The sequence below is a fragment of the Hyalella azteca genome, unplaced genomic scaffold, assembly GCF_000764305.2.
Source record: "Hyalella azteca isolate HAZT.00-mixed unplaced genomic scaffold, Hazt_2.0.2 contig12030, whole genome shotgun sequence".
In the NCBI taxonomy this organism is placed as follows: Eukaryota; Metazoa; Arthropoda; class Malacostraca; order Amphipoda; family Hyalellidae; genus Hyalella; species Hyalella azteca.
The window spans coordinates 419137-439279 of record NW_025942000.1 but is presented as its reverse complement, the minus strand read 5'-3'; the positions used below and the strand labels follow the sequence as shown (position 1 = coordinate 439279).

General features: G+C 38.1%; 1 protein-coding gene across 4 annotated transcripts in view; it reads right to left on the bottom strand.

Annotated features, from left to right (window-relative positions):
* Positions 1-1290: 1290 nt before the first annotated feature.
* Positions 1291-20143, bottom strand: part of LOC108671948 (mucin-4) — a 43055-nt gene continuing 24202 nt past the window's right edge. For 2 of the 4 annotated variants that reach the window (XM_018159545.2, XM_018159546.2), the window contains one exon: positions 1291-3230. In XM_018159545.2, the coding sequence (XP_018015034.1) occupies positions 1675-3230 (1556 nt within the window). In that variant the 3' untranslated portion in view covers positions 1291-1674. Of the gene's footprint in view, positions 3231-3747; positions 3887-4192; positions 4480-4773; positions 4910-5518; positions 5869-6242; positions 6507-8524; positions 8652-9229; positions 9355-10956; positions 11083-11316; positions 11523-12112; positions 12207-13449; positions 13541-15490; positions 15797-20143 lie in introns of those variants that run through there. The other 2 variants (XM_018159547.2, XM_018159548.2) reach the window with 2 other exon arrangements.

Below are 20143 nucleotides of genomic sequence, written 5' to 3'. Positions count from 1 at the left end.
GATTAGAAGCGTGAGCTGACAGAACTATTCAACAAATGCTAATTCTAAAACCAGCTTCAGCTTTGACGCTAAGACGAAGCATCCAATACCTCGAGGAATGTGCCTGCAATATATTCTTGGCAGTGGATTCGCTGCTTCACTTTTGACAGTCGAGATCTTCAAATGCGCTAGAGTGTTACTTTCTTAGAAGCAACTTAATTAAACGCTAAAATAAACAATAAGGAAATAAAGTACGTTAATTGGTACGCACCTAAATATGTTAGAAAATTCATTGAATTGCGTTAATTTATAGTGCGTCCTGAAGAAAGCTTGATAAACCCTCATGTTCCAGGACCGTGAAACTGTTTATTTACGGATGACATCAAAAGCAATCGATATAACCATCGTAACGTGTCTAAATACTTTATAATAATCATTCTAGCGCCAGGCTAGGGAAAATTCCTCGTTTACAGGTACATCAGGAGTATTTAATATTAACCCTAACGTGCAAAAATAATATATAGTGAAATTCTCAGTGAAGTGATTCTCAGGGATAGTGAAATTCTCAGTTTACGGGTGACACCACAAGTATTTAACAATCATAACTTGCCAAAAAATGTTATGATAATCATTCTAGTGCCTGGATAGCAAAAATTCTCAGTTCGTGACTGACATCAGAAGTATGCAATAATATTCGTAATTAGATTGATTAAGCATTGAAGTACGTCGATTTTCCCTTGCTAAAATATGCCAAAATAATCATTAATTACTAGTTGAAGGACAATGAAAACTGTATAAGGTTGACAGCAAAATTTTTGATATTTATCTTAAGAACGGCCATATTTCTGATACATCCCAGTAAAGACAATGAAATTATATATTGTTATTTAATATTAATAGATTTGTTATTGTTGGCATGTTTTTTGATATAGCTATTAAACGAAGATAATGCATAGATATGCAGTACTCGTCAACTTCAGAGAAGATTTTCACAAAATTGAATCATATAAGAAATTCGCTAAAATCAAGTACATTTGCAGTCAGAGCTTTGACGATCACTGTATTCAATGTATTCATTGTATTAAATATTAAATACAACCAACGTTTGGAAAAGATTAACGTACATAAATTTTTTAGACAAACTTTCGTAAATAAATCACATTTGATTATAAGTCAATGCATGATTTGATGGGGCGTATCATCGAGCGCATTTATTTATTTTTCAATTTAATTTTGTTCTCTCCTTAACTAGAAGAATAAATCAATAATTACTCACAATGCAGGTAAGAGGCTAAAATTAAAAAAAAATAAATAGTACGGATTATTAGAAAATAAAGATGGGCCATTAAAAAGTGAAAATCATAGATCATTGAAGAATGAAGATCATGGGTCATTGAAGAATTAGATTGAAGGTCATTAAAAAATAAGATTGTAGTTCACTGAAGAATTAAGACATTAGATCATTGAGGAATAGGAGAACGAAGAGAGTTCATTGAAGAATAAGTTCATGGGTGATTAAAGAATAAAGTGCATGGGTCATTGAAGAAGGAATATTACATATCATGAAAGAACAAGGGTTCGGGTATTTTAAAAATAAGAGAACTGGTCTAACTGACGTTCGTCTGCCAATAAAGGAGGACCCTACAGGTAGCTAAAAAGAGATTGGAATCTTAAGGACGTTCGAATCTATTGAAATTATGACTGTTGTACCTGATTGTCTTGGCCGGGAACTGCATTTAACTGTGAAGCATCAGCAAACGCCGTAGTGTAGTGATCTGTGATACCTGGGTTACTGTGGTGACTGAGAGTGACATCACTATTCTGCTTCTGCGGTACGTCTAAATTCACCGAATTGATTATAGAGCCAAACAAATTTTGACTATTGGATTCTGGAGCATCAGAATATGTAATCGTTTGATGACCTGCATCTTTGAGAAGAAAATTGTCATTCCTTCGACTCCGCGCCTCCCGATTTTCTAAATCAATTTCAGTTTCGTTTACCAACCTGGTCACAGCTCCCCTAGATCCTAAGGGCTGGGGATTGACAAACCCTCGGTCCGCAAGGATATCTTCTTGCACATGTCCTCGATCACCCAAAACTTGAGCGTCAAAAAGCGTTGGTGAATTTGAACGCGCCTGTCTGAACTCGGGAGAGCCATAACCTGCTTCTTGGACCTGCTGAATCAGAGTCTCTTCGAAACCTGGCAATTGGAGCACAGGACGTGACGGTTCTACTGAATTGGAATCGTAAAATTGTGGTTGGAGGCCAATTTCCAAAGGCACATTTGCTGTAGATTTCAATGTTGATAATATATCCGGCTTAGTCCATTGACCCTGGAATTGGGTCTGAGTATGCGGTTTCAACTGCTGTTCGGGATTCTGATGGCGGTTTAACTTAGGGTTCACATGAAACTGGGTGTTGGGGTTCATTTGCTCTTTGTAATTTGGGTTCACTTGTTGCTGATAATTCGTAGTAATTTGATACTGAATATTTGGTTCAACTTGTTGCTGTAAATTTGGAATGACTTGACGATTATTGTTATTATTCACCAGCTGAGGGGAATTTTGATAAACTGTTGGTTGAAAGGTAGAATCAGTTTGCTTTTGCTCATATGTTGTAGCTTGCTGTGGGTAATAGCGAACTTCATGTTGACCAATGAAAGAATTTAGGGGCTGAGGAGCTAAGGGATTTATATTCTTTAGCTTATAGGGATTTAATCCTTGCTGGTGGTATTGATTGGTCCCTGGCAATAAACTATTACTAACCTGTTGTTGGAAATCTGGACTCAGTTGTATGAAGGATCCTTGATTTAATTGTGGCTGGGAGCCTTGCGCCGTATGCGGCTTAAAATCCGATATCACTAGCGGCTGAAAATAAGAATTCATCGAATTCTGGGGCATAGTATTTGTCTGATGCTTTAGGTACGGGTTGGTAGCGTGCAATAAATTAGGATTCGTTGATGTTCGTGTGCCTTGACTTCCGATATATGGCGGTTGCCGGACAAGCTGTCCTTGCTGATACAGCGATGCCAGCTGAGGCCCCGACGATGCCAGCTGCGGCCCCGAAGGTGCCAGCTGAGGCCCCAACGTTGCCAGCTGAGGCCCTGACGATGCCAGCTGAGGCCCCGACGATGCTGTGTTGTCTTGCAGGATCTCATGATACAAGCGCTCGATGGTGGCGTGGTCATTCCTCAGGAACTCGTGGCTATTCCTGTGACTTATCCAGCGAGCGAACGTTTCCCCACATACCTCTGCCAAGAGGAAAAACGTATATTTAACGAATGAGGACAAGCACGAGTACATACCCGCATCGATATTTATACAACCGAGTAAAGAAGAATTACATCAGTTTTTTTTCATTTTGGCTGTTTTATAGTATGTTTGATTCGCCCTTTTTCTCTTAATTAAAAAGAATTGCTAAAAATAAGCGATTAGAAACATGTCCGGTAAGAACTCTAACCATCGTAATCGTTATAAAAACATCTGGTAAGAACTCTAACCATCGTAACCATTATAAAGACGTCCGGTAAGAACTCTAACCATCGTAACCATAACCATTATAAAGACGTCCGGTAAGAACTCTGACCATCGTAACCATTATAAAGACGTCCGGTAAGAAATCTAACCATCGTAACCATTATAAAGACGTCCAGTAAGAACTTTAACCATCCTAACCATAAGAAACACGTCTGGCGAGAACTCTAGCCATCGTAACCACCAGAAATAAGTCAATCGAGAACAATCATAACCATTATAACCATTACTCACGTCCTGTAGGAACACTGCAGCTGGAAGTGGTAGGAGAGAAGAACTGCCCTTCAGGACACTGCGTCTCTTCAGACCGTAAGACATTGTCGCTAGGATCGAGTTTGCAAACGTAGTATAGGTCACAACGGGTGTCAATTTTCTTAAAAAGGAAAAAGAAAATGGCATTTAAATATTTTCAAGTTATCACTGCTTCATTCATTTGAGCAATGTGTAAATTATCTCAGTTCCGTGAAAATGCAGTAAGCAAGAAATTAAAGGAGATGTATTTTCCAATGTCAGGTTTTCAGTCCTCGGAATCAACACCGCCAACAAGTATCACAAGAAGATGAAATAATCAAGAGCAAGATTCGACTTATTGAATTATAATATTTTCGCAATTTCATTTAAAATCGAAAACCGCAGTCTTGTAGTAATAAGCATGTTTAAACACAGATAACATCGATACCTGGAATATTCCATCTACACAGATAGGTGTGTTTCTGCAGTTGCGACGGAGTGCGTCTCGACTCATTTGGGGGACATGAAGATGACGAGTGCATGCCTCGTGCAGCACGATTGTGACCACTAATGATTGTGAGTTGGACGATTGTGTTGTGGTAGTTGGGGCTTCAGTAATGGTTCCTTCAGTTATTGTAACAATTGAGGTTGCAGGAATAGTATTAGGAGGAATTATTGGCGATGAATCGGGTCCTGGTGCAACATTAACAGTGTCTTGACACTGTGTCACTGAAACTGAAAAAAATGAAAATTTGGAAATGATATAAATTCCAAATTAGATAAATTGCAACAATGTTATAATGTAATTGTAGTTATTTTGAATACGTTTTCACCCCAAGCTCGTCTTCGAATAGGTATCGACATAAAATATAATTTAACAGTTGTAAAGCAAAGGCTATAGCGGCAAAGTTTCCACCTAATTTTTGGTGCTTTAGCTTTTCTATCCGCAAAGGAGTATAGAAATTAAATCCTTAAAGAGTGAAATTAATAGGCCCAAATTTATCATTCGTGTTAGACAAGATTGCTCACCATCCTCATAACAATCCTGAATGACGTACGAGTAGAACATCGTGGGTGAACATGTCCTGATTGTGAGGTGGATCGTATTTCCCATGTGAGGGAAAACCTCACAAATGAAGAATTTTCGGCAGTATCTTGTGAACTCCTGTAGACAGGCGAATAAATTCGTATATATTAACTGTTTTCACAAGACAATCGTGTTTATAAATTCCCGTTGTAAATAAAAATAATAATTGAAATATTTATATCGTAATTAGTTATACTCGGATAATTAAGTGATCAGTATATTATTAGTATTAAACTTGTAATTATAAATAAATATAAATTTCCGTCAATTTCTGTCGCTCTCTCATCATCGAAATAATTTTCATTATTTTCATCACTTTATATCATTTAGGTATAAGTTGAGTTGTATGAGGTTTAAATATTGGCTTATAAGACGTAATGATGCGAATACCGTATATGTTAACTCTTTCTTCACTCCACATGATGTCTAAAAATTCGAATTAGTAAAATAGAAAAAATTTTAATCGATTCGTCAAATTAAAGGTTTCGCAATTAAAAAAAAACTCCCAAAAACGCGAAAAAAAATGTTACCAACTTGAGTCATCTTTTAAAAATTTTTCATCACACACCTCGAACTTGAATAATGAGAAACTTTAACATAAGAATTTCCTTTTTCCCTCTCAAAACTAGAGAAGTAATTTATTACACCTTTAAACTAAGAAAGTATATGCATTTTTTAATTTCTTACTTTTTGTGAGCCGATCTGAACGCATGTGAGTTCGTCGGAGCACTGCAAGTCTCTGTGCCCAGTCGCGTTGGGCACGAACCCCGCGTGGGGGCATTGGAACTGCGCGATGTATTCGTGGACATCAGCACCCGGTGGGAGGTTAGGAGGGGCTCCAGAACCCGTTGGGAGGTTAGGGAGAGCTCCAGTGGGTGGTATTCCAATCGAGGGGATAGCGTCAGGTTCAGTTGGTGTGCCAGGCACAGTGGGTGAGGTCCCAGCAACAGGAGTAGCCCCATCATCCGGGGTTGGATAAGGAGGGACGCTCTCAGTGAAGGAAATGTTGAGGAAGACACAAGGGGAGTAAAGTCCGCCTGTGGAATGTAAATATAATAGGATTTAGTGCCTTAAATCAAATCGCTTTTTTTTTAATTTCAGACGATGCTTTGACCTTGGTTTTTATTTCGTCATGGCAATATTGGGATTGACCACTTAGATTTTAAAAACAGTTTTTCAATGAAATGAATTATAACTGAGAGGTGACTCATGTGAATAGATAAAGTCACGTACAGTTTATTCACTCGGGCAGGCTTAGAAAGGGCTCTTATTTTAAAATGGAAATGTTGTAACCTAGTGGATATGCCGTTTACTTTTCCGATTTTCGCCCCATTTTAAGTGATATCATTATTTTTTATCACGCAGCAGAATTACTTCTCAAAATGATAAAATCATTCAACATATTCCGCACCTGTTGGTTGTCCATCCAAGTCAAGGCTGCCGAGCTGCCTCTGCATGGGCACCGCCACACATCTGCTCAAGCTTGGCACGAAGACCGCGTCGCGTTCACACACCCGTCTCCTCGGGGTGCCTTGGCCGCACATGAAGTCGCTCGTGCAGCCCAGGAAACTTGCTAAAGTTTCACATGCGGTGTACACGCTGCAGTGCTCTGATTCTTGGGTGCACTGCACATTGTCGTGGACGATCAAGTCCGACCCGGGGCATTGGTTCTCAGCTGCAACAATCAATTGGTATTATGTGAACTTCAGTCATGGTTAGGTCTATTCCGGGGCATGGGTTCTCAGCTGCAACAATGAATTGGGATCATTTCCACTACATTATTAGACTAGTCGAACTCGTAGCATCTGTTCTTAGCTGCAACATTGAACTCTGGTTAAGTCGAATTATGGAGCTGGTTCTCAGCAGTTAGATACAACGAGCTTGATTCAAGGATCAAAATAGGGCGAAGTCATATCCGTCGAGAAATTAAATGAAAATTCTACGAAAAGTCAAACGAGACGATAACGTTTCTCAATATACTGGGTTGAGATGCATACAGTTTTCTGCCTCTATTCCAGTGTAGGGTTTTTGAAAAACTTTTTCAGAATTGCAGAGAAATGCATATTAAAATGATTGAAGCCGCTTACGGCCAGCGAAAAGCACTATTGAATATATATTTCTGGATGACACGATAACAATGTCATTAAAACTACAGATTTTTGCCTCCTTAATGTTACGCAGGACCTTCATGCAGTTGTTTTGAGTCGTGACTGAGTTTCACTTGTACAAATACGAGTAGTTGTTGTCCGTCCATTTGATGTTAAGTCTATTCTCTCTCCACGCTCATCACTTGCTGCTGAAAGGTATTGGAGGGAAATATTTGAAGAGGGAATACGGAAAATGAAACCAATTAAACTTCGGCACCTCTTTTCATAGTAAGACTAAAGCAACTTTGCAAGGCAGGCTTGATAATATGCAACGCGTATGTTCCCAAGAGAAGCCATTCCAGGCGGACAAGCATGTGTGGCGGAATAAATGTGAGCATTTAGCGTAATGTTTGTTTCATCAGCGAATTCTTGTTTCGTCTGGACTCGGAAAATGTTCTTTTCTTCATTATATTATACGATAGTTACAGAATCGGACTAAATAATGCATTAATATTTCATGATCGAAATATGGAATCTTATGTCACTTGATATTATCTTATAAATTTATAAGATGTACTTAATAAGTGTCATGGAGAGAGACTAAGTGTCGTGCCAGCACGAGCGTGATTGGTCCGGACCACCACGGCGGGCTTCTGGTTAACCAATGGGCGTAAACAGATTTTCGTCGAGACTTAACCTATGATTTAGTAAGGGTAACTTGTGATTATGTAAACAGAGAATAAAAGTTGCCTTCCTCCGCACCCACGAGATCCACCAACACTGCCTTCCCCCACACCCGCGAGATCCACTAACACTGCCTTCCCCGCATCCACGAGATCCACCAACACCGCCTTCCCCCACACCCACGAGATCCACCAACACTGCCTTCCCCCGCACCCACGAGATCCACTAACACTGCCTTCCCCCACACCCACGAGATCCACCAACACCGCCTTCCCCCACACCCACGAGATCCATCAACACTGCCTTCCCCTGTAATGTTCTGATCCAGCCCCGTCCGCGTATATCCCGCGCTTCGTTGCGGTTCGCACCCACACCCATGGTTGAACTATATAAGGTTGAACCATGGTTGAACTATATAAGGTTGAACCATGATTGAACTATGTAAGGTTGACCCACGAGAATATCCGTCTCTCAGTTCAGTTTCCTTGTTACGTCACTGAGATCGAGAAACGTAATTAAACCAGGCAACCGATCCGTCATTCCCATGACGGATTGGTTGACTGGTTTGATCGCATTTCGGTGAATGGTTAATGCCGTGACGTCGCTGAGATCAGTGACGGCACAGGTGAACAACAAACTGCATCCGCATATATGAACTTCTCATGGGCCAACATTAAATTAGTTCAACCTTGCCCACACGACTTGCTCACTCGCAGCTCGTTGATTAACGTACCCTCTGCAGTAGCTAAAGCTCGTGCCCGCAATTATATACGCTTTTCTCAATGAAATGGCAGCTCAATTTCTCAAAATAGTTTAAAATATGAATCCAACACGCCCGAGATAAGCAAGCAAGTATGTTTATGATTGAATCAATATTTTGTGAAATAGTATAATTATTGTTATTGACTTTTCAATTACTCACGTGTTAGCGGTGCCATGCAGTTTCCATCGTACACATTGAAGAGTTGATCTTCGGGACATTTATTTGTCCTGCTGGTGAGACCTCCCAGGTGATAGCAATACCTCGTGACGTAGCACAACCTGTACAGCTGGACAGTTCAAGTAAAAATTAGCAGCACTCATGATGGTCAGGCCGACCATGTCTTAGAAATGTCATTTATTTCAAATTTATTGCATTGAAAACACTTAAGAAACCATCTGACATTTAGCGTACAAGATTACTCGGCGACAAAAAATTCTCTACTATACCTACTCGCCATGAGAATTTCTGCAGATTGTACGTAGTTTATTGACTGTTCTCAATGAATCGTAACATGAGTCATGAAAATCTTCCAAAAATCTTACGGATTGGAGAATTATGCAATAAATTGCTCGTCAGCTTATGTCCAGAGAAGGACACGCAAATTTGAGCTCGAAATCATCGAACTCTTTGCTGTGTTGATGATTACTGTTTGAGGCTTGCCACAAAGCAGTGTAATTTGATGAATTAACTTATCCTATTATGTAATGAATTAACTAATCCTCATATCACGTTCTATTTATATCATAATAGAATTATTTATCTTTTTATCCAACATATAATCAGTTAATTATATGACACACCACATTAATTAAAAAACTTGATCTTAAACTGGTGCCTGCACTAATTATTGAAGTAACACCGCACCTGCGCGGGACGGTCTGGCAGACAGGCGCGGTAGTCGCGGCAGTCCCTGACTTGGTCCTCGCACGTGACCCTGAAGTCGCTCACGGGACGCTGGGTAGACGTGGCGGTCTGGCACAGGTCTTGTTCTGCCAGGGCATTAATTGTGTGAAGTGTTACAGACATATTAAAAAAAATTTTTTTGCAAGAGAAAAATAGATTACAAGCTACAAATAGAAAGTAATAGTCATTCTAACAGAAGAAGCACATCAGGTATTAAATAATGTAATTGTGAATTTCCCCGTTCATCTAAAAATGTGGGAAATCAAAATTACTCCAACATAATCAAAATTATTTTTTCGCTTTTCTTTATACTTTTTGTGTGCTGTTTGTTTTCTATATTGAGATTTCTTACAGGAGATGACTAATTCCGTTTAGATAACTTGGATATCCGAATTTTTTGGCATAAATATAATGCGGTCAAATAACTGAAAAAATTACGACCCATCATCGGTAGAAAAACTCGCTTGTTTTCCTTCAGTGTTTTCTCAAATGTCAGCATGGATAGCAGAATAAGTTTTAGTTAATAGGAAACACCTATCATACCAGACCACGAAACACGTTTTTTCCACTCGCGAAATAACAAGCGCAGGTCAATTTAAACGGAAAAATACACAAGAGACTGCCTTTAAACCTGTTCACCAGGAAGTTGAGAAATTCAACACATGCTTGACACTTCCGGGCTGATGTTGCTAAGCGAGAGCTGCGTGGCGAGGAATCGTTATCACCTCCGCCATCGCAGAGCAGCCCAATAATTTATTTCTAAATTGAACCGCTGACCCATGCCTTGGTGAACGTTATAGCAAACATCAAATAGCTTGAAAAATCTGATAATATGTATCAAGTTGATGGAGATGGAGACAGGTGAAATTTGATTTCATACTCGTTATTTTATTTATGGGTGTTTCATGAGTGATTTCATCTTGGAAGTCATCCAACCAGTCAAGCCCCTGTTTTGCAAGTAACATTTTTTTTTGTAGTTCTTTGACCATAATTTTATTTAAACATTTTTGCACCATTTTCCAGTAAGTTTTGATCATAGTGCCCCGATAACTTTTTTATAAACATTTGGAGGCGCCATTTATGTCACAAATAATATAACTCAAGAGAGAATAAAACATTGCATCATACGTGAGAAAATATTAATTCAGAAAATATTTTTCCGACTGAAAATACGACTCCTGGAAATAATTCTTACCCTAAATTAATGTTTTATAAATGAAATTCTTAATTTCCCGCAGTTATTTTTAATGGAATAATTATTTTCAGTTTCAGAAGCCTCTATTTACCAGAATAAACTTTTATCGTAACGAAGGAATTTTTTTCGGGTAAGAATCAACATAAATGAACGATAGATTATTTTTGGTGCCCGAAATATAAGTGGTTTCCGAATAATAAGTGTGCTGAAAAAAATCAATCAATATCGACCAGTATTTTAATTATTATTAATTATCTTGAAGACTTATTTGAAATGTATCGTGTTGATTGAAATCACCTGCTAAAGCACTACATGGTTTACGTTAGTTTCTGGTCGTTAATATATATATTTTTAATTTTGCTAATAGCATAAATTGGCTGCTGCCATATATTACGAAACCTCATCGAGTTAAAAATAAAATAGTTTTCTCAGAAACATCTTTGTTATTATATAAGGCGGCAATTTTTTGATGAATAGGACAAACCATTCTCACCTTGAATGCATTTGTTGTTAGCCACATCATAGACGTAGCCTGCGCTGCAGAGTTCGACGTTCGGAGAGCCATCGCAAATCCGGAGCAATTGCGAGCAAATCTCCGTTTTGTACACAAACGACGAGCCTGAAACAAAATCATATGCAGGGTCAGACATGCGCTGACACATGAACGTCTGAAAGTGTTTTATTTTGAACCACAGCGCTAATTTTTGTTTAGAATAGTTTATGTGTTGTTAATTACGACCAATTCTTAGATTCCAGTTTTCATAGCTGATCTGTTTCATTTATGATTATAAAAAATAATTGTTTTAATTAATAATTATTCGATCAAGAATATGATTAATTTCGATTCCCTCACCGACAGCGGAAGGGGCGCAGACGTTTTGCTGGCGGCAGCCGCTGAGTTGGGTCCTGCAGTTGTGGCTTGGCTGCGGGGCTTCCACCAAACAGTTGTTGGCAGGGCCCGGGAACACGCACTGGTCCAGCGTGTCGGAAAACATCGTGCCGGGCCCACACTCAAAGTACGCGCGCCAGAAGTGCCCGGATTCGTACGTGTCGTAACAGCTGAAGTGTGCAGTAAAAATACTTAGTATGGTAGTAATTTAATAATGTAATACGCGAATTAAGAAGCAAAGTAGCCTCATCATTAAGGTTCATAATATAAATATCAGGAAATTTCAATGGAATTGAAAATGCACTTCTGAGTAGCTCCCCTGTTGGGACTTTGCTCTGCGACTCACAGGTAGAACCAGCGGCAGTCTCGGGGGTGGGGGACTTTTGTCTAGGACTTACCGGTAGAACCAGCGGCAGTCTCGGGGGTGGGACTTTTGTCTAGGACTCACCGGTAGAACCAGCGGCAGTCTCGGGAGTGGGGGACTTTTTCCTTGGACTCACCGGTAGAACCAGCGGCAGTCTCGGGGGTGGGGGACTTTTATCTAGGACTCACCGGTAGAACCAGCGGCAGCCTTGAGGGTGGGGGACTTTTGTCTAGGACTCACCGGTGGAACCAGCGGCAGTCTCGGGGGTGGGGGACTTTTGTCTAGGACTCACCGGTAGAACCAGCGGCAGTCTCGGAGGCGAGGGACTTTTGTCTAGGACTCACCGGTAGAACCAGCGGCAGTCTCGGGGGTGGGAGACTTTTGTCTAGGACTCACCGGTAGAACCAGCGGCAGTCTCGGGGGTGAGGAAAAACCCCAACGTACGGGCACGGCACAAGAGGACTCACAATCACGTCCGGGTACCGAAAATCTGAAAAATCACGGAAAATATCCTAATGAATATTTTAATTTATTCTATTTTCATTTACTTATTGAATTTGAACGTGTTGTTGGAGAATATTATTTACAATTACTACCATGCTAAGCCTGAAAAAATTGATTAATTAATATCGGCTCTAGATTTCGTGGCATAATTGATGTTCTTTAGCTCTGATCTAAGATTGCTTCATGGTGCGGCAATATATTCATGTGTTTTCCTACTAAGTTCTACGTACTGTCACTAAATTTAATGTTTAAATTTAGACAAGACATATGTCATACCTTTTCAATGCCTCTTGACCGAAGAACTTTACAAAGGTTTTCGAATTTTATTAAACTGTAAACTTATTATTATAAAATAAACTTTTATCATGAAATTGCATTCTGTGCATCCTTCTATGAAGCAAGCACACGCTATGGTATGTAGCCGTCTGCGAAGATGCAGCCGGAATACGCTTTTCTTTTTTTAATTATTTAAAATTGATAACCCATGTCGAATGAAACCTATGTAAAAAATTATAACAAGTACTGTATGGAACCAGGATGCTGCTGGGGGAAAATTCTGGAGCGAATGCAGAAATTATTTGATTTTATGACATTGAAAATAAGACGATAAGCTTTCAAATTTTATATTGTCTTTCCGAGATACAAAGATACAAAAGATGCATAACCAGTGCAGTATGACGCCAGGATACTGGAGGAAGGGAGAAATTTTCTGTAACAAATGAAACAATTTTTTATTCTTTGCAATTGGATATGACTTGACAGGCACAAAAAATTACTATTGTCTTTCGGAGATACAATAGGACGAAGTTCAGGCGAATCTAATCGGATAGGAAACCTCAACGCTCCATAAGGAGCGATCCATTGCATCGTGCCACTTCTTACCACACTAACAAACGCGCAATATGTTCAAACAATGGAGCTGCAACAATGACGATCATGCCCATACTAATTTTTATAGAAGCATCGTATTGTCAAAATGTGCTTGTTAAAATCGATAAGATTGGAGCATCGACTCGTGGGTTTGAGCCTCAGCCAGCAGGGAAAAATTGGTATCGTTGTCAGCAAAGTTTCCAAGTCATAAATAGCTGCAAGAGTGGGAAAGTTAGTTGCAGGTTCGAAACCTAGCTAGCAGTTAAAATTATTCCTTCTCATCTAATAAACGCCTTACTTTGCCAAAAATTATTACATAAATTTTGTTAGCGTTTTCTATTATTCTTCGTGTCACTGACCTATGGTCCCCGCCGAGCCGTTGGGGGCCACTTGGGCCGACGCGGGCGCTGTGAGGAGCGTGAAGCACAGGAGACCGAGCGAGAACATTTCCTGTAGGAGAGATCAGGAGCAAGGATATCAATAATTCATGTTCATTATTGCATGAACGCACAAAAACTTATCTGCTAAAGCGATGTAAATATTTTGAATTTTCGTAAAGGTTAGCTGCTGCAGAAGTGAATTAAATCAAGTTTAACTTCATTACAGATATCCAATGAATTATATTTTAGTGAGGGATATTTCAACTAAACTATAAAACTCAGTCTTTCGTTGAATGGTCTAGGTGATTAGCCATTGAGAATTTTGATCTAAATATTCAGTTAATGTGAGTCTCTCAGTAAATTCATAGACTGTAGACATTGAAGTCGATCTCCGGTCATGACCGAGCTATATGTCTGAGCCATTGTGGTTAAATTTATATTTGACAATTGAATTATTTTTTAATTATTTCAGGATTTTCATACTATAATGAAATTCTTGACATCTAATTAACTTGAAGAAATTCGCAGTGTAAGTCATTAAATTCCGAGCGTCCAATTCCGATTTATTTTATCGAGAAGATAGGAAACTCACATCAAGAATAAAAAAAGCTCTTTCGCTAATGGCAGCCTTTCTGAAATTTCAGATGTATCATTGAAGGAATAGATCTATTTTCAGTTATCTGTATACACGGCATTATTTTCTATGTCCATGGCAGGAGCACCAGCACCATTGTCGCCGGGAAATGAGATTATGCTTAACGAATGTAAAAATGAAAGATTTGTACTCAACAATTAGCAAAGCATTAAGTCGGTCTTGACACAAAAATGCGATAAATAAGCTCTCTTTGTGTCTCTCAGATAAGGAAAAGGCCAGTAAATAAGGCGGGTAATGTACTTCCCGCCTAATTCACTTTGACCGAACACTGCAGTATTCGCTCCGCCCGCGCCATGGGAGACTGAATATATTAGTATAATCAGGCAGTACATTAACTGTGACTAAGGGGAGCAATAAGAAAAATAATAATGTATTCTTTTCGCTGACAATATGCAGATGAAAATATTAACATTCTTCCACTTTTGCATCTAAGTTAAAGTGGAAGTAAATACCATCAAAGATTTTTGAAGCCGAATATATCAGTTTATAACAAATGCCTAAATTAATCGTTAGACGATTCGTTCATCCTTTTAATACTAGTTTGCTTCAATCGCTAACGAAAGATATTTCCAAGTGAAGAATTTTTAAAATAAATTTCCAAGTAAATGCATAATATTTAACTTAGCACACTTGATTTGCAATAATCATGAACTACCTACCCTCTAGTTGTCAATTCCTATTACTATCATCGCTCATGCAGGCGCATTTTGTGAAATATATTTTTGCCTTTTTTACCGAAAATTTTAAACCGGCGAGGAGTGACCTTTTAGCAATTTTTCCCATAAAAATTAAAAAATGGGAATCATATTACAGAGAATTTCGTAACATTCTACAACGTCTCGCGTGTCCGGCACAGCCATCCTGTGAACTCTAACGTTGTAAATCACTCAATTAGTTGATTTTTCCTCGAAGATTTCGTGACAGCGGCATGTCAGTCCAGAACATGTATGTAGTTTTTTCTTGTCTTAATTAATTATTATTTTTAACATAAATCTATTTAAAACTCTTATTTTCATAGGTCGAATTTAAATATTATCAATCGATTATTACCAGGAACATCGAAACTCGTTTGTTGAGTTTTGGTCTGATACTTCAAGACATTTCTTTAGCTTCAAGCTGATTTAGTGTTGCAGGAATTGAGGCTTCTTTTGAAATAAGGAGTTTGCATTATCGTTCTACAAATTACTCTATATATTGACGCCGCAGCAATGAAAAACAGAGAAGTGAAGAGCGTTGCCGCTCTTCATGAAAATCATGGCATTAGGATAGTTTAGGAGTAATCGGATTATTTCTCGATTTAAATTACGGTGGCAAGAGAAGTTTGGTATTTCATCTTAAAGTCGGCGGGAAATTTGTTTTACTTACCAAAAAATCCATGTTTGATGACGTCTCGACGTCCTTGATGAAACGTCCCTTATTGGGTCGCTTGTAACGTATATTCACGGCTAACTTGAAATAATAATGCTATTGAAAAATCTGGAAATTTTTTTGGTTTAAAAGTTTACGTCAAGTTGGCTTCATTTATGGAACGTGTCCGTTTATCGATAAGTAATTTATTTGGTAATATTTCAATTGAAGAGGACAACCTTAACAAATACGTGACAATTGCAACAATTCCTCGCTGACTTTGAGCTTAGACAATTGCTTTACTGTAATAGGATCTAGATTGAGGAACCTTCTTAACTTTACCCCTTTAGAAAAAGGTCTTATTTTAATCCATGGTTTTTGAGAACATTTAACATTTGTTGCGAGAATATTTTTCAGGTCAATAGAATTAAAAAAATTGAACTCAGTACCCACTGCAGTGAGTGACAGAGAGGGCATTTTCTCGTCGACGAAAACGTGGTCACGGACGGACGGATGGACGGACAGACGGACGGACATGACGAGCACAATAGCGCCTTTTTTCCATAAATGAGAAAATGCGCCAAAAATAACAAAAATATTTATTCATGAAAACATAAAAACAATCAAATTCTCGGTTGTTCTCATTGAAATTATTCTAGTAACGAGAGAGAAGCTATAGCATTCGCCGTATTCGACAGTGATGGATGACTAATCCATTTACCTGACATAAGCAACACTGACTGTCTTACAAAAATTGAAATAATACGTCCGGACCGCCGCAAAGAAAGTTCCGTAAGCCGGAGCGGTAAATGCAGCAATGCCTGCAGTCCGGTCCGGGCTTTGCTATATATGCGGACCGCCGGTCAACGAGCTCCGAATAACGGTTATCGCGTCCAGGATAACCGGCCCCCTAGACTGCCCGCCCAATCTGTCCCTGTTTTTTATGAGTCAGGACAGTAAATTTTTTATATAAATATTAATTTTAGAAAATCTTCAAATCTAGTTCTTTTTCTACCTCGATTTAAACTGACTCACCCTCACTTACACCTAAAACTTTTTGAGTACACTCTCATCTTGTCTTGTAATTTTATTTCATCTCGAATTCACTTTCACAAATGCCAATTAAACTTTCAATTTTTATCGCTCTATTTTAAAGTTTTTCTGTCAAACGCCATGCTCGACAAATATAACTTGCCCCTGCAAACGTACCTTACAAACTCACAATTTCCTGTGGCCAGTCATTATCTATTAATTTCTCCGCCCCACTCATATGTCTGCAAATGTATTTCCTGACTCAAAAAGCAATTAAAAAAAAACTTTGTCCATTATTCTCCATCTAAATATATTATCTTATTCTAAAAAATCCGTTCCATTAAAAACTAGCGACAGAAAGTTTGGAGTTCCGGAAAACAAGAAAATATTTAATTTTAACGCATTTGTTAAAAGGCAAGCTATTTTCTATTTTTAAAACGTTTTTCTTTACTCAGCTTCGCGTTTGTTTGTTTGTTTGTTTGTTGTTAACATTGACAACGAAAATTAGCCCACTTCTGATTGCTCTAGAGATCTGAAATTCGGCATGCAGGCTATTTTCGCTAACAATTTCAGATAAAATCGTAAAAACTAGTATATATAATCATAAAAAAGTATATATATATATATATATATAGTATATATATAGTATGAAGTGCGGGCGCTGACGTTATAGACGAGCAGGCGCTGACGCTGCGTATCATCGATACGTACGTCAAGTCATACTTGATCAAATCTTAATCGTTTTTCTTGTGGACTAAAAAAGTAGAAAATAAATTATGGCTCGCCCCAAAAAAACGTGGGTCGGACTCGTGTGTTGTGTGTTTTACGCTTTAATCATAAATCTGCCCGATACACGTTTTTTGGGGCGAGCCATAATTTATTTTCTACTTTTTAGTCCACAAGAAAAACGTGGTTTTTTAAAAAGTTTTTTTTTAAGTATTTAATTATACGCAGATCTTATGGCTTTAACATTTTGCTTGCCCGACCCAAATTTACACGCTCGATATCCTACAATCAAAATTCTAAATTAAAATTTTAGTCTCTGGAAGCAGTTTGATATAAATTATCGAACAATTGAATAAATAATCGAAGAATCCCAGCATGAACTAGATCATGTTGATCAGCATCGAATTATCAGGAAAAAATCGCGTTTGACATCACGATCAATGTAGTGACTTCTATTGTTTTTCCAAGAAAATAAAACCGGTATTGACTTTAGGAGCCAGACTTTAGCGTACGGTATTCGACAATAGCAACGGAAGATACTTAGTATATCAATCGAGAGATAATAAGAAAGAATTAAGCATCAGAATCACTACGAAACAACTCTAGTTTTAGAAAGAAATTGCAAAGATGCTTAAAAGAAATTGCGCGAAAATTTAGCTCAACAAAGGACGTATACGAAAAAAAACAGGTGACTTCCAATATCAGAGTTCTGCTATAGAATATAAAAATATTTGATATATGGCAATCAAGCATGTTGCAATTATATGTATGTATACAATTATATATTGGGACTTGGATAGTTTATATAATTTTTTCAGTTTATTAGTCCCATATTTGCATGGAAAAATATTTGAAACGAATCACTTAAAATTTTGTGTTACTTCCAGTCTACTGAAACTGTGTTCAGTCAGAAAATGCTAATTGTTAATATTAAGAACGCTATACTCCTATAATGAAGGAAATTTGAAACCTATGTTCTCAATTGTTGTTGAGCCTCCTACTAAATTTTCTTCTAATTTAACAAATTCATACCTCATAAAATTGGTCTTCATAAATTAATCTTTATTGTTTAGTTATTTGTTCAATTGCTAGGTATATCAAGCGCTAGAATCGACAACGAATTTGGTTCAAAATGAGATTTTTATGTTCCTTTTGCACGTCGGTTGACGCGATACTCCTTTATAGTTAATAATTAACAAATTGATATAAACAACATTTAGAGGATTAAAACAAAAGGTTCAATTACAGATATAAACAGTATGTTTTGAATGTGTTAATGTAAAACAATTATTGTTGTCTGAATTCATTTTTTTACGATTTGATTCAGTCGATTGTAAAAACCACCTTTTTTAGATTACACATTATTTGCTTTATATTTTCTAATAATTTCTAAACAAGCCTTCTTATCAGCAACAAACGGCACAAAAGGAAAGTTATTCTTAGTATGAAAATTCATTAGATAAATCGATACATATCAGCTTGATAGTTCACTTTGCTGGATGCCGTAAATTGTCCTGTCCGCTGACAACATCGAACAATGCAAGCGATAGACTCGCAAATAAAAACGAAAACCAACTTATTTATATTAATTTTTTCATTTGCTGCATTTGGCTGCGTGCAATTTTCGTTGGCTGTATTTTCCTGCACAATTTATTGGCTGGGACACTGAAAGTGACACATCAAACGGTCGAGGGCTTATCAAGTATCCATGTCGAGGGCCCCTCCATGTCTAGAAATTCCTTCTCGATCCATAGAGTTAATGAGGTATTAGTTCACCTCTCGTGCATCTAACGCTTTTCTTACGTAAAAGTTTTTATTGTCAAGCATTATAATGAAAAGTTGGTTTGGAATTTAGCGATTTACTGAATAAATACTGTTTTACTGTTAGGCTATTGTTTATGAGTAATTCGGTACCTATCAATTAAGTAAAAATGAAGTCGAGTGCATACGTATGAGGAGTATCATGCATGAGCATCATACATGAGTATCATGCATGAGCATCATACATGAGTATCATGCATGAGCATCATACNGTATAAGAGACAGGTTGAAGCTAGGCCAGTTATATTGAAGCTCGGCTCATTCTATTTGAAGTCGACCAGTTAAATTGAAGCTCGGCTCTTTCTATTTGAAGTTAGGCCATTTATATTGAAGCTCGGCTCATTCTATTTGAAGTCAGCCAGTTATATTGAAGCTCGGCTCGTACAAATTCTTACTTATACCTGTGTGGTAGTGAGAAGAATAAAAGCTCGGAGTCTATCTCTGATTCCTTTATAATAGGCTATGCTCTCAATTCATACTAGGCATTTAAGTGTAAACTTAATTTGGCGTCATGTGAGGCCATTCAATCGAGTCTCTTTTAACCCGAACAATCCTGATAGCCTGAATAACCTAGTATAAAAATTCCCTTTAAGTTTACTTGTCATTCATGGTTATCGTTTGCATGTGTATAGAATGCAAGGCTATTTCAGTCGCTTACAAAATTGACGGAGGAAGACAATTCTAAATAGTCTGTCTGAAACATTACAGGCATTTCGCCAATGTACAATTTCATGCATTGTGGCATGCAATTCAATTTAATGATCATGTTTTTAAAAGTGCTGCGTTGATTTTTTTCGATGCTTTAGAATGAACATGAATTTTTCCACAGTATCCTCAATTCCACGAGCCGTAATAAAGTGTGGTCGCTAGCCGAAGATTTGGGAAGCAGAGCAGCGATGTCGCCGCCACTAATGAGTTTCATATTTCACAGGCTGCGCAGGGCATTTGCTTGCTAAAGACTTTCTGCACGGTAGAAGAACAGGTCCCGTGGCAACAATGGCCACATATATTGCCTAAAATTATGACCCTAAAGCTCACGGCGCTGCATTGGAAACACACCCTCCTCCATGTGGCGGCTCTCGAAGATGCCGG